The following is a 15,076-nucleotide window of genomic DNA, read 5'->3' on the forward strand; positions in this document are numbered from 1 at the left end:
AGTCAGAGGGAGAGAGAGAAAGAGAGAGACAGACAGAGGGAGAGAGAGAGAAAGAGAGAGACAGACAGACAGAGAGAGATGAAGAGAAAGACAGACAGAGACAGAGGGGGAGTCACAGAGCGAGAGATAGAAAGTAAGAGAGAGAATTCAGCTTACTTCTTTCTAACAACTGAGTCACAGAGAGCTCAAACCCAACAGACAAATCTGTGCACAGCAAGCTCCCACAGACAGCAACGTGATAATGACCCAGATCATCTGTTTTTTTAGTGATGTTGGTTGAGGAATAAACATCGGGCCCCAGGACACCGGGGAGAATTCCCCTCGCTCCTGCTTCTCTTCCAGTAGCGATCGTGGGATCCTTGGTGTGGCGCCAAGGTCATTGACTTTATATGTTTAAACCAAATCCTGCTTGTTCCAAATTGTCAGTGCAAAATGTAAAAGCTAGTACAAATCTGTGTACTAATCCTATCATAAGTCTTCAGCCAAGAGATAGAGAGAAAGGTAGAGCGAGACAGAGAGAGAGGAGAGAAAGAGACAAAGAGAGAGAGACAGAGAGCGAGACAGCGAGAGTGACAGAGACAGCGAGGTGGAGAGAGAGGGACAGAGAGAGAGAGACACACACAGACAGGGAGAGACAGAGAGAGGGACAGAGGGTGAGAGAGATACAGAGAGAGGGAGAGAGAGAGAGAGAGAGAGTGATAGAGAGTGAGACAGACAATGAGCAAGAGACAGAGTGCGACAGCGAGAGTGAGAGAGAGACAGAGAGGGAGAGAAAGGGGTAGAGAGCAAGAAAGAGAGAGGGTGAGAGAGAGACAGAGAAAGAGACATAAAGAGAGACATGGAGAAGGAGAGAGAGAGACAGAGAGAAAGAGACAGAGAGAAAGAGACAGAGAGAAAGAGACAGAGAGAGAGAGACAGAAAGAGAGAGACAGAGAGAGAGAGAGAAGGAGAGAAAGACGGAGAGAGAGAGGGAGAGAGACAGAGAGAGAGAGAGACAGAGAGAAAGAGACAGAGAGACAGAAAGAGAGAGACAGAGAGAGAGAGAAGGAGAGAAAGATGGAGAGAGACAGAGAGAAAGAGACAGAGAGAGAGACAGAAAAAGAGAGACAGGGAGAGAGAGACAGGAAGAAAGAGAGAGAGAGAGAGACAGGAAGAAAGAGAGAGAGAGAGAGATATGGCAATAGAAACCTTACTTTCCAGGGTGTTGAGTGAACTGAACTCTGAGATGTGTGGGTATCACCCCCGCCCCTTATCACTGACCAGTGCCAACTGACCAGCTGAGTCCACCCACCTCCCCCGCCCCGGAACCTGGCATTGGCGTCTGTAATGGGAGCGGCCCAGGCCATTGGCGCCCGGAGTTACCCTGACACTCACACATTGACCGCCTGCTGGATGACTTTGATCCAAGTATTCCTCTCGTCCTTGGACGCTGTGTGGATCTCGTACATCTCGGGAGCCTGGGCCACGGTGCTGATGAGGAACATCCCCTTCTCCTGGTTGGCGATGTCCCGGACAATGAGTTTGTGGAGCGGGATCACGGCTGGCTTGTTCTCCTGTGGGGGGGTGGGAGGCAGAGTGGTGGGTCAGTCAGCTTGAGGGCACCGATACACCCTCTCTCCCTCCCTCCCTCCCTCCCTCCCGCCACATGGCACCTCCCAGCCTCCCTCTCCTCCCAGCCCCCTCACCCGATACCAGCCTGGGCCTGGGAGCGCTGGCGGGCTGGTCGACTGTGAGAGGCATCGCAACCAAGCCTGATGGTGCCCCCCCAGCCCAGGTAGCGCGAACAGTGGAGAGGTCACTGCGCAGCGATTGGGAGTGAGACGTTCCCCCTGCCCCATTCTCTCCGGCTGGTTATCCCCCTCCCTCACCCAGCGGTACTGAGGCCGATGGACCCCAACTAGCGTAGATCAGCCGGTTCAGTCTGGACCTGGGCTTTGAGACTGGGATCTTCCTGGGTGGCGCCGAGTTGGCGCCTTGGCAGAGGGAGCAGGGCGCGGCCTGGTGGTCCTGTGGCTGGGTTTGCATCCTACCCCCATCGCCCACGCCCCTTACTGGGGGCACTCGGGCTGCAGGATAGGCCTGGATCTAAGGGAGCGTCAGTAAATGGCCACTCCACCAGCATGGGGGCAGGTCTGGATCTAAGGGAGCGTCAGTAAATGGCCACTCACCAGCACGGGGGCAGGTCTGGATCTAAGGGAGCGTCAGTAAATGGCTACTCCACCAGCACAGGGGCAGGTCTGGATCTAAGGGAGCGTCAGTAAATGGCCACTCCACCAGCACGGGGGCAGGCCCGGATCTAAGGGAGCGTCAATAAATGGCCACTCCACCAGCACGGGGGCAGGCCCGGATCTAAGGGAGCGTCAATAAATGGCCACTCCACCAGCACGGGGGCAGGCCCGGATCTAAGGGAGCGTCAGTAAATGGCCACTCCCCAGCATGGGGGCAGGTCTGGATCTAAGGGAGCGTCAGTAAATGGCCACTCCCCAGCATGGGGGCAGGCCCGGATCTAAGGGAGCGTCAGTAAATGGCCACTCCCCAGCATGGGGGCAGGTCTGGATCTAAGGGAGCGTCAGTAAATGGTCACTCACCAGCACGGGGAAGCTATACCGCTGGTCTTTTTCCTGCAGGAAGATCAGTACATCCGTGAGGAGCAGAACCTGAATGTCTGAGAGAACACAGAGTCAGAAAAAGAGACTGGCAGCCCAGGATGGACAACATGACAGAGTTAGGGACTCCCCCTTTCCCTCTCACACTCCGTCTCCCCCTATCCCTCACTCCCTCCGTCTCCCCATCCCTCACTCCCTCCGTCTCCCCATGTCCCTCACTCCCTCCATCTCCCCATGTCCCTCTCACCCTCCGTCTCCCCCTATCCCTCACACCCTCCGTCTCCCCATCCCTCACTCCCTCCGTCTCCCCATGTCCCTCACTCCCTCCATCTCCCCTTTTCCTTCATTCCCTCCATCTCCCCATGTCACTCACTCCCTCCGTCTCCCCATATCCCTCACTCTCTCCGTCTCCCCATATCCCTCTCACCCTCCGTCTCCTCCTATTCCTCTCACCCTCTGTCTCCCCATATCCCTCTCACCCTCCGTCTCCCCATATCCCCCATTCCCTCTGTCTCCCCATGTCCCTCATTCCCTCCGTCTCCCCATATCCCCCATTCCCTCCGTCTCCCCTTTTCCTTCATTCCCTCCATCTCCCCATGTCACTCACTCCCTCCGTCTCCCCAAATCCCTCACTCCCTCCGTCTCCCCATATCCCTCTCACCCTCCGTCTCCTCCTATTCCTCTCACCCTCTGTCTCCCCATATCCCTCTCACCCTCCGTCTCCCCATATCCCCCATTCCCTCCGTCTCCCCAAATCCCTCACTCCCTCCGTCTCCCCATATCCCTCTCACCCTCCGTCTCCTCCTATTCCTCTCACCCTCTGTCTCCCCATATCCCTCTCACCCTCCATCTCCCCATATCCCTCATTCCCTCACTCCCTCCATCTCCCCATGTCCCTCACTCCCTCGGTCTCCCCATATCCCTCACTCCCTCCGTCTCCCCAAATCCCTCACTCCCTCCGTCCCCCCATATCCCTCACTCCCTCTGTCTACCAATATCCCTCACTCCCACCAGCTCCCCATTTCCCTCACTCCCTCTGTCTACCAATATCCCTCACTCCCTCCATCTCCCCATATCCCTCACTCCCTCCGTCTTCCCAAATCCCTCACTCCCTCTGTCTACGAATATCCCTCACTCCCACCAACTCCCCATATCCCTCACACACACCGTCTCCCCATATCCCTCACTCCCACCGTCACCCCATATACCTCACTCCCTCCGTCTCCCCATATCGCTCACTCCCACCTATCCACCATCACCCCACATCCCTCACTCCCAACTTCTCCCTATATCCATCAAACACATATTCTTTCCATATCCCTCACTTCCATCTACCCACCTGAGAGAGACCAGTCAGTGTACAGATATCTCCCTGAGAGAGAGAGGACTGAGAGACACCAGTCAGTGTACAGATATCTCCCTGAGAGAGAGAGGGGACTGAGAGACACCAGTCAGTGTACAGATATCTCCCTGAGAGAGAGAGGGGACTGAGAGACACCAGTCAGTGTACAGATATCTCCCTGAGAGAGAGAGGTGACTGAGATATACCAGTCAGTGTACAGATATCTCCCTGAGAGAGAGAGAGGGACTGAGAGACACCAGTCAGTGTACAGATAACTCCCTGAGAGAGAGAGGGGACTGAGAGACACCAGTCAGTGTACAGATATCCCCCTGAGAGAGAGAGGACTGAGAGACACCAGTCAGTGTACAGATATCTCCCTGAGAGAGAGGGGACTGAGAGCCACCAGTCAGTGTACAGATATCTCCCTGAGAGAGAGAGGGGACTGAGAGACACCAGTCAGTGTACAGATATCTCCCTGAGAGAGAGGGGACTGAGAGACACCAGTCAGTGTACAGATATCTCCCTGAGAGAGAGAGGGGACTGAGAGACACCAGTCAGTGTACAGATATTTCCCTGAGAGAGAGAGGGGACTGAGAGACACCAGTCAGTGTACAGATATCTCCCTGAGAGAGAGGGACTGAGAGACACCAGTCAGTGTACAGATATCTCCCTGAGAGAGAGAGGGGACTGAGAGACACCAGTCAGTGTACAGATATCTCCCTGAGAGAGAGGGACTGAGAGACACCAGTCAGTGTACAGATATCTCCCTGAGAGAGAGGGACTGAGAGACACCAGTCAGTGTACAGATATCTCCCTGAGAGAGAGAGGGACTGAGAGACACCAGTCAGTGTACAGATATCTCCCTGAGAGAGAGAGGGGACTGAGAGACACCAGTCAGTGTACAGATATCTCCCTGAGAGAGAGAGGGGACTGATAGACACCAGTCAGTGTACAGATATCTCTCTGAGAGAGAGGGGACTGAGAGACACCAGTCAGTGTACAGATATCTCCCTCAGAGAGAGAGGGACTGAGAGACACCAGTCAGTGTACAGATATCTCCCTGAGAGAGAGAGAGGGGACTGAGAGACACCAGTCAGAGTACAGATATCTCCCTGAGAGAGAGAGAGAGGACTGAGAGACACCAGTCAGTGTACAGATATCTCCCTGAGAGAGAGAGAGAGGACTGAGAGACACCAGTCAGTGTACAGATATCTCCCTGAGAGAGAGAGACTGAGAGACACCAGTCAGTGTACAGATATCTCCCTGAGAGTGAGGGGACTGAGAGACACCAGTCAGTGTACAGATATCTCCCTGAGAGAGAGAGAGGGGACTGAGAGACACCAGTCAGTGTACAGATATCTCCCTGTGGGTCTGGGATTAGTGATAAGTGATCTTTTTGACTGGGATCCACTGACAGATCATGTCTCGTGGCTCCCGAGCTCCATGCGAATTGTGGAGGAACATTCTCATTTGGTGCCTCGGTTGCGGCCTAGTTGCGCTTGGCGGTTTTTGAAGCCTTACCTTTGAAGCGGCCTGCTGCGGTCTTCCACAGGAGGAAGCCATCGTGGACCAGCTTCCGGCGAATCAGATCCTCTCGGTGAAACTGCCGCCCACTACGCATGGCGGCCACCGCCTTGGTGTCCATCCGGTTATAGATGTCCTGTAGACGGAACCTCTTCTCACACTCGTGGACCTCCTGATCCACTGAAGAAATCAGCTCCTTCACCAAGCTCAGAGAATTGCTCAAGTCTCTGCGATCTTCCTCATTACCTGCCGATTCACAGAACAAGCTCTGGGTTACTACGCCCGTTGCCACTCTACTGTCCTGCACCGGGGCCTCTAAGCTGGAGGGAGGCCGATCGGCCCACCTACTCCTGGTGCCAGTGCTAGCCCAGCCTCGATTGCTCTAAATCCAGGCCCAACTTGGGTTCACTCATTATACATTCTCCATTCGAATAAGCTTCAAGGGGACACTGACCATTGAAGTGACAGTGGTTCCCCAGGACGATAACCCAGATCCTGCTCGGACGCTGAAGCCGGCCCTGACCCCTGACCCTGGGCCTGCTCAGATCCTGAACCCAGCCCTGACCCCTGAGCTCCGGCCCTGCTTGGACTCTGAATCCAGCCCTGAACTCTGACCCCGGGGCCTGCACTGACCCTGATCCCGGCCCTGACCTCTGACCCTGGGCCTGCACTGACCCTGATCCCGGCCCTGACCTCTGACCCCGGGCCTGCACTGACCCTGATCCCGGCCCTGACCTCTGACCCCGGGCCTGCTCAGACCCTGAACCCAGCCCTGACCTCTGACCCCGGGCCTGCTCAGACCCTGAACCCAGCCCTGATCTTGAGCCTGGCCTTGATCTCTGACCCCAGGCCTGCTTGGATCCTGAACCCAGCCCTGAGCTCTGACCCCGGGACCTGTTCGGACCCTGAACCTGGGCCCCGACCCCTGACCCCCAGCCCTGCTCAAACCTTGACCCAGGCCCTGACCTCGGCCCTGCTGGGATCCTGACTCCTGGCCTTGTTGAGACACTAAAGCCAATCCTGCTGGGAAGCTAACCCTGGGCAGCTGGGACTCTGACCCTGGGTTTGAGCCCCTGACCCCTGTCCTGCTCGGGGACTGAACACAGGCTGAGAGGTCTGCATATACGCTCCAGATTCTGTACGACACTTACCTTTGGTGTTGAGCAGGATGCGATCAATGAGCACAGGGTACTTGGTGATTCTCTGCGTAACCAGCAAGATGCACTCCTGGATCCCGTGTCTCCTCAGCACAGAACTTCGCGTCATTCTCTGCAATGAGGCACAGGAGAAAACATCAGGACCACAAACCAGGACAGGTACAGCACGGGGTTAGATACAGAGTAAAGCTCCCTCTACACTGTCCCCATCAAACACTCCCAGGACAGGTACAGCACGGGGTTAGATACAGAGTAAAGCTCCCTCTACACCGTCCCCATCAAACACTCCCAGGACACGTACAGCACGGGGTTAGATACAGAGTAAAGCTCCCTCTACACTGTCCCCATCAAACACTCCCAGGACAGGTACAGCATGGGGTTAGATACAGAGTAATGCTCCCTCTACACCGTCCCCATCAAACACTCCCAGGTCAGGTACAGCACAGGGTTAGATACAGAGTAAAGCTCCCTCTACACTGTCCCCATCAAACACTCCCAGGTCAGGTACAGCACAGGGTTAGATACAGAGTAAAGCTCCCTCTACACTGTCCCCATCAAACACTCCCAGGACAGGTACAGCACAGGGTTAGATACAGAGTAAAGCTCCCTCTACACTGTCCCCATCAAACACTCCCAGGACAGGTACAGCACGGGGTTAGATACAGAGTAAAGCTCTCTCTACACTGTCCCCATCAAACACTCCCAGGACAGGTACAGCACGGGGTTAGATACAGAGTAAAGCTCCCTCTACACTGTCCCCATCAAACACTCCCAGGACAGGTACAGCACGGGGTTAGATACAGAGTAAAGCTCCCTCTACACCGTCCCCATCAAACACTCCCAGGGCAGGTACAGCATGGGGTTAGATGCAGAGTAAAGCTCCCTCTACACCGTCCCCATCAAACACTTCCAGGACAGGTACAGCACGGGGTTAGATACAGAGTAAAGCTCCCTCTACACCGTCCCCATCAAACACTCCCAGGTCAGGTACAGCACAGGGTTAGATACAGAGTAAAGCTCCCTCTACACTGTCCCCATCAAACACTCCCAGGACAGGTACAGCACGGGGTTAGATACAGAGTAAAGCTCCCTCTACACTGTCCCCATCAAACACTCCCAGGACAGGTACAGCATGGGGTTAGATACAGAGTAAAGCTCCCTCTACACTGTCCCCATCAAACACTCCCAGGGCAGGTACAGCACGGGGTTAGACACAGAGTAAAGCTCCCTCTACACTGTCCCCATCAAACACTCCCAGGACAGGTACAGCACGGGGTTAGATACAGAGTAAAGCTCCCTCTGCACTGTCCCCATCAAACACTCCCAGGACAGGTACAGCACGGGGTTAGATACAGAGTAAAGCTCCCTCTACACTGTCCCCATCAAACACTCCCAGGACAGGTACAGCACGGGGTTAGATACAGAGTAAAGCTCCCTCTACACTGTCCCCATCAAACACTCACAGGACAGGTACAGCACGGGGTTAGATACAGAGTAAAGCTCCCTCCGTGAGATCGCAGGGACTGGGGTTACTGTATGAAGGGTAGGAGCTGCTGTTTTGATCCCTGTATTTGCGATGTTCGGGCAGAAATGGTGATGACTCACCCGCACAAACTGCTGGAATCGCTTGTCCCGTGTAAAGAGCTCCTTGTACTGCTTCACGGCTTTGGTGTGTCGGCTGCAGAACTCAGCGTAGGTTCTCTTCATCAGGTCCGCACTCTGACCTGAGAACTGGAGAGAGAGAGAGAAACAGAGATTAGCATGGAGAGAGATAGAGGGAGAGAGACAGAGAGAGACAGAGACAGAGAGGGGGGAAGAGGCAGAGAGAGGGAGAGAGACAGGGGGAGAGAGAGAGAGAGGGAAACACAGAGACAGAGAGAGAGAGGCAGATAGAGAGAGAAAGGGAGACAGAGAGAGAGAGACAAAGAGAGAGAGAGAGAGGGAGAGAGAGAGAGATGGAGAAAGAGAGAGAGACAGAGAGAGAGAGAGGCAGAGAGAGAGGGAGAGAGAGAGACAGGGAGAGGGAGAGAGAGAGGGAGAGACAGAGAAAGAGAGAGACAGAAACAGAGAGAGAGACACAGAGAGAGAGAGGGAGAGAGAGAGAGATGGAGAAAGAGAGAGAGAGAGGCAGAGAGAGAGGGAGAGAGAGAGACAGGGAGAGGGAGAGAGAGAGAGAGAGAGAAAGAAAGAGAGAGAGAGAGACGGTGCTGGTTTCTGTTACCTGGCTGACCAGGATGTCGCCGATTCGGTTGATAACAAAGTTCTTGTCGCTTCCCGAGACCAGTGACTCCTTACGACGATCGAGGAGTCGGGATAGAAACTGGACATGAGATTCAATCAGGTCATCGAGAGCGGGGAACATGGTGTCGGCTATGCAGCGATCCATCTGTAACTCCTCTAACATTCCCTTCCGGAATATATCGGACATAATCTTCAGGGTCCGCATGTGGTGCACCTCCGTCTGGATTAGCTCTGGAGAGAGTCACAGGGTCAGGCAGGCAGGGTCAGAGTGATGGGGTCAGAGTGATGGGGTCAGAGTGGTGGGGTCAGAGTGGTGGGGTCAGAGTGTAAGAGTCAGAGTGGCAGGGTCAGAGTGATGGGGTCAGAGTGTAAGGTTCAGAGTGTAAGGGTCAGAGTGATGGGGCGTGTGTAAGGTTCAGAGTGTAAGGGTCAGAGTGGCAGGGGCAGAGTGGTAGGGTCAGAGCGTATGGGTGAGAGTGTAAGGGTCAGGGTATAAAGGTCAAAGTGTAAGAGTCAGAGCATAAAGGTCAGAGGACAACGTCAGTGTGTAAGGGTCAGATTGGCAGGGTCAGAGTGCCAGGTTTGGAGTGTAAGGGCTGGGCAGCAGGGTCTGAGACAGAGTTAGGGTCAGGTGTTAGGGTGAGGGGTCAGGTTTAGGGAAAGGTGAGGGATCAGAGGTGCCGGATTCAGGTTAGGGTCAGGATGGGATTCAGGGTCAGGGGTCAGGATCAGGTTCAGGGATCAGGGCAACAGGGTTAGGGTTAAGGTTATGGCTAGGGTTAGGGTCATGGGTCAGCGAGACAGGGTCAGCTTCAGGGTTAGGGTCAGGTGTCAGAGATCAGGGTGAGGATGGCTTGGTCAGGGTTGGCAGGGTCACACAGTCACATGGTCAAGAGTCACTTAACCCAGGGTCACGCGGCCAAGGGTCAGGTGTTCAAAGGTCGGCCCACAGTTCCGATCCAAGTCTTGGGGTGGTGGGGTTGGGGGGGAGGTCACAGGGTCAAGAGCTCACACCCTACAGGCTTTGGGCAGCCTGATGAAACTCCCTCACCACCCCCACCCAGCTACCCCCCGGCGGATAGGTTTCTGCCCGCCCGTTCCAAACGCAAGGGGCAGCTCATCATTTCGGGGAGTTCGGGGGTGTGGTGTGGTATTCCCACCGTCCTGTCCAGGGATGTGAAAAGAGGAAGGGAGGAGAAGGGAATGGTGGCCGGTGCAGGGAGTTCGAGAGCGGCAGGGAGGTGGGGGGCGGTGTGTTGAATCGGGAGCGCGCCCACCCTGGTCGATCAGCCTCACTCACCGTAGATCACATCCTGCCGCTTCATCACGTCCTTCTTGTGCTGTTGCAGGAAGCTGGTATCGACAGCGAGACTCCAAGAGTCGGCCTCAAAATATCTCTCGTCCACCTCCAGGTCGCCCATCAGCTGCTGGTAAATGACCTCCGCCCCTGAGGACACACACAGCAACCGGCCAGGTCAGAGTTCAGGGGTCAGGGAAAGGGAAAGAAAAGTCCCCAAAGCTACATCTCCTCAAACGGCCTCGGGACAGCCCAGAGCGCATCACCTCATCCTGTATGGAAACACCAATCTGCGCACAGCAAGCTCCCACAAACAGCAACGTGATAATGACCCAGATCATCTGTTTTTTCAGTGATGTTGGTTGAGGGATAAACATCGGGCCCCAGGACACCGGAGAGAACTCACCCCCGCCTCTCCCTGCCCCGGCCCACTCCTCTTCCAATAGCGGCCGTGGGATCTTTTACATCCACCCGAGGAGGCAGACGGGGGCCTCAGTTTAATGTGTCATCCTGAAACATGGCACCTCCGACAGTGCGGAACTCCCTCCGTACTGACCCTCCGACAGTGCGGCACTCCCTCCGTACTGACCCTCCGACAGTGCAGCGCTCCCTCAGTACCGACCCTCCGACAGTGCGGCACTCCCTCAGTACTGATCCTCCGACAGTGCGGCACTCCCTCAGTACTGACCCTCCGACAGTGCCGCGCTCCCTCAGCACTGACCCTCCGACAGTGCGGCGCTCCCTCAGTACTGACCCTCCGACAGTACGGCACTCCCTCAGTACTGACCCTCCGACAGTGCGGCACTCCCTCAGTACTGACCCTCCGACAGTGCGGCGCTCCCTCAGTACTGACCCTCCGACAGTGCGGCACTCCCTCAGCACTGACCCTCCGACAGTGCGGCGCTCCCTCAGTTCTGACCCTCCGACAGTGCGGCACTCCCTCAGCACTGACCCTCTGACAGTGCGGCGCTCCCTCAGTACTGACCCTCCGACAGTGCCGCACTCCCTCAGCACTGACCCTCCGACAGTGCGGCGCTCCCTCAGTACTGACCCTCCGACAGTGCGGCACTCCCTCATTACTGACCCTCCGACATTGCGGCGCTCCCTCAGTACTGACCCTCCGACAGTGCGGCGCTCCCTCAGTACTGACCCTCCGACAGTGCGGCACTCCCTCAGTACTGACCCTCCGACATTGCAGCGCTCCCTCAGTACTGACCCTCCGACATTGGGCACTCCCTCAGTACTGACTCCTCGCCGAGGTGAGACAGAGTGACCCACTCAGCCAGGGCCAACACAGATCTTGCCCACCAACCCCCCAACCACTTCTGGGTGAGATTGGCGCTATCATGCCCAACTCTCCAAGAGGGGTAGCCATATTGGAATCTCTTACCCTCGTCAATAAGAGACTCTATTGAGAGTGTGCGGTTCCTCATGTTGAGTGAGTCAGTGGATTGAGACAGGATTCTCCGGATTCCAAGTGGTGTATCGTCGTTGAGATTCCTGAAAACAGGAACACATTGGATGAAGATAGGAGAGAGTCTGGGAGCCTTGGGCTGGCCACTTTCTATAGTACAGAGTCACGGGGTTGGGAAGAACGAGAGAGGATCTGATTGAAACCTACAGGACCCTGAAGGGGTTTGACAGGGTGGGCGCTGAGAGATTGTTTCCACTGGTCGGAGAATCTAAAACACGGGGGCCCAGTCTCAGGATAAGGGGCCGATCATTTCGGACCGAGATGGAGGAGAAATTACTTCACCCAAAGGGTGGTGAATCTTTGGGAATTCTCGACCCCAGAGGGTTGTGGATGCTCCATTGTTGAGTATAAAGGCGGAGGGGCATGTTAGTGAGGTGGCGACAAAGGCATGTGGGACACTTGCCTTTACCAATCGAGGCATAGATTACAAAAGTAGGGAGGTCATGTTGGAGTTGGGTAGAACCTTGGGGAGGCCACAGCTGGAGTACTGTGTGCAGTTCTGGTCGCCACATTATAGGAAGGATGTGATGGCACTGGAGGGGGTGCAGAGGAGATTCACCAGGATGTTGCCTGGGATGAAACGTTTAAGTTACGAAGAGAGGTTGGATAGACTTGGGTTGTTTTCGTTGGAGCAGAGAAGACTGAGGGGCGACCTGATCGAGGTGTACAAGATTGTGAGGGGCATGGACAGGGTGGATAGGGAGCCTTAGTTCCCCTGAGTTGAAGGGTCAGTCACGAGGGGGACACAAGTTCAAGGTGAGGGGCAGGAGGTTGAGGGGGGGGTGGAATGTGAGGAAAAACTTTTTGACCCAGAGGGTGGTGAGGGTCTGGAATGCGCTGCCTGGGAGGGTGGTGGAGGCGGGTTAGCCTCACATCCTTTAAAAAGTACCTGGCACCTCATAACATTCAAGGCTATGGGGCCAAGTGCTGGTCAATGGGATTAGGTGGGTAGGTCAGGTGTCGGTGCAGACTGGATGGGCCGAATGGCCTACTCCTGTTCCTATCCCGTGCGGTCTTGTGCCTTACCCGATGTTGTTTGTCGAGACGCTCTTGGAGAGTGATTGGAAGGCAGTCCGACCCCGGCGCGTTCCCAACTGCGAGAAGAGCGGCGACTGGCGGAAGCTGTCTGACGGGTAGATGGCGGAGTTCGGCCGCTCGCGACCCAGCGGGACTGTCGAGGCGGAGAGAGAGAGAGAATATCACAGCCGGGGATCAGGAAGAGAGAGAGGCGAGAGAGAGAGAGAGAGAGGGAGAGGGAGAGGAGTGCTAGCCCAGGCGGCTGTATCAAACCTCGGCTGGACCACACGCAGAAATACTAGGCCCGGCTCTGGGCCCCATGTTATGAGAAGTTATGAGGGGACTGGAGAAGGGACAAAAAAAAAAGATCCACCAGGTAAATACCAGAACGGAGAGGGTTTATAATCGATCAGGAAAGATCGAACAGGCCGGGGCTCTTTTCTCTGGGAAAGAGGAGGCTGAGGGGGTGACCTGATCGAGGTCTTTAAAATCCTGAAAGGGGTTCGATAGGGTCGACGTAGAGAAGATGTTTCCACTTGTCGGTGGGGGGAGACCAGAACCAGGGGGACTATCGATATCAGACAGTCACTGATAAATCCGATGGGGAATTCAGGAGAAACGTCTTTACCCAGAGAGCGGGGAGAATGTGGGACTCGCTCCCACGGGGAGTGGGGAGAATGTGGGACTCGCTCCCACGGGGAGCGGGGAGAATGTGGGACTCGCTCCCGCGGGGAGCGGGGAGAATGTGGGACTCGCTCCCACGGGGAGCGGGGAGAATGTGGGACTCGCTCCCACGGGGAGCGGGGAGAATGTGGGACTCGCTCCCACGGGGAGCGGGGAGAATGTGGGACTCGCTCCCGCGGGGAGTGGGGGAGAATGTGGGACTCGCTCCCGCGGGGAGCGGGGAGAATGTGGGACTCGCTCCCGCGGGGAGAATGTGGGACTCGCTCCCACGGGGAGCGGGGAGAATGTGGGACTCGCTCCCGCGGGGAGCGGGGAGAATGTGGGACTCGCTCCCGCGGGGAGCGGGGAGAATGTGGGACTCGCTCCCACGGGGAGTGGTCGAGGTGAATCGCAGAGATGGATTGAAGTGGGGGGAAGCTGGATAAACACATGAGGGAGAGAGGGATGGAAGGATATGTTGATGGGGTGAGAGGGAGAGGGGGGTGGGAGGAGGCTTGTGTGGGGCAGGAACACCAGCACGGAGCAGAGGGGCCGAGTGGCCTGTTTCTCTGCTGGAAGTTGTATGTGATGATGTAAGGAGAGAGGGGGGAGGGGATGAAGGGAAGTGGGGGCAGGGGCTGAGTGAGGGATAAGGAATGGGGTCGGGAGAGAAGGAGGAGACGGAGTGAGGGCCGAGGTTGAGGGGGGAGGCACACAAACTGCTCCTTGCTCTGTTTTACACCTTAGATTCACACCAGTCTCCCCATGATGGGAGCACTGGCACCCAACTGCATTCCTCTGCCAGTGCTGCAATAATGAAAGGCCCATGGTGGGACCCACTGAGCCTTCAGGGGTCCCATGTGACCCTTTGACACCACCAAGACCAACGGTGCGGCCTGGACCTTCCCCAGCGTGACATTGAGGAGGCCGTGAACCATCGAGGAGGCTGTGACCCACTGAGGAGGGCCATGACCCACTGAGGAGGGTCATGACCCACTGAGGAGGGCCATGACCCACTGAGGAGGGCCATGACCCACTGAGGAGGGCCATGACCCACTGAGGAGGGCCATGACCCACTGAGGGTCATGACCCACTGAGGAGGGTCATGGCCCATTGAGAGGATTGTGACCCAACAAGGAGGTCGTGACCCATGGAGAAGGTCGTGGTCCAACGAAGAGGTCGTGACCCATTGAGAAGGTCATGACCCACCGAGGAATTCATGACCCATTGAAAAGTCCATGACCTACTGAGGAGGTTGTTACAGATCGAGGAGGTCATGACCCACTAAGAAGGTTGTGACCCACCGAGGAGGTCATGACCCATTGAGAAGGTCATGAGCTGCTGAGGTGTTCGTGACCCAGTGATAAGGTCATGACCCAGTGAGAAGGTCATGAGCTGCTGAGGTGTTCGTGATCCAGTGACAAGGTCATGACCCATTGAGAAGGTCATGACCCACTGAGGAGGCCATGAACCACCAAGGTTGTTGTGATCCATAAGAGAAGGACGTGACCCACTGAGGAGGTCGTGACCCACTGAGGAGGTCGTGACCCACCCCCACCATGTGCAGCTCCAACATGCCCTGATCCTACTGCCCATTTCCAGCACTTGCATACCTTTATGCCTCATGGAGACGTTCTGTAAAGCTGAGTTATTCTTCGCCTGGGCTGCCTTCAGCTGCTGTAACCACAAAGGCAACACATTTTCACAAATTCCATGTCAGATCGGCGATCCACTTATCAAAATATCCTCAACCTG

The 15,076-nt window shown here is 55.9% G+C and overlaps 1 protein-coding gene across 1 annotated transcript; it reads right to left on the minus strand.

Annotated features, from left to right (window-relative positions):
• Positions 1–1,370: 1,370 nt before the first annotated feature.
• On the minus strand, positions 1,371–14,998 carry LOC144678324 (rho guanine nucleotide exchange factor 2-like; the record flags this gene model as incomplete). Its single annotated transcript, XM_078538146.1, has 10 exons — positions 1,371–1,553; positions 2,589–2,665; positions 5,470–5,718; positions 6,624–6,741; positions 8,235–8,360; positions 8,851–9,101; positions 10,171–10,317; positions 11,558–11,667; positions 12,668–12,812; positions 14,935–14,998. Coding segments are annotated over 10 exons (1,470 nt in total), but the record flags the coding sequence as incomplete, so codon positions are not given.
• Positions 14,999–15,076: the final 78 nt, after the last annotated feature.

This window comes from Cetorhinus maximus, unplaced genomic scaffold (assembly GCF_964194155.1).
Source record: "Cetorhinus maximus unplaced genomic scaffold, sCetMax3.hap1.1 HAP1_SCAFFOLD_4026, whole genome shotgun sequence".
NCBI classification, from domain to species: Eukaryota; Metazoa; Chordata; class Chondrichthyes; order Lamniformes; family Cetorhinidae; genus Cetorhinus; species Cetorhinus maximus.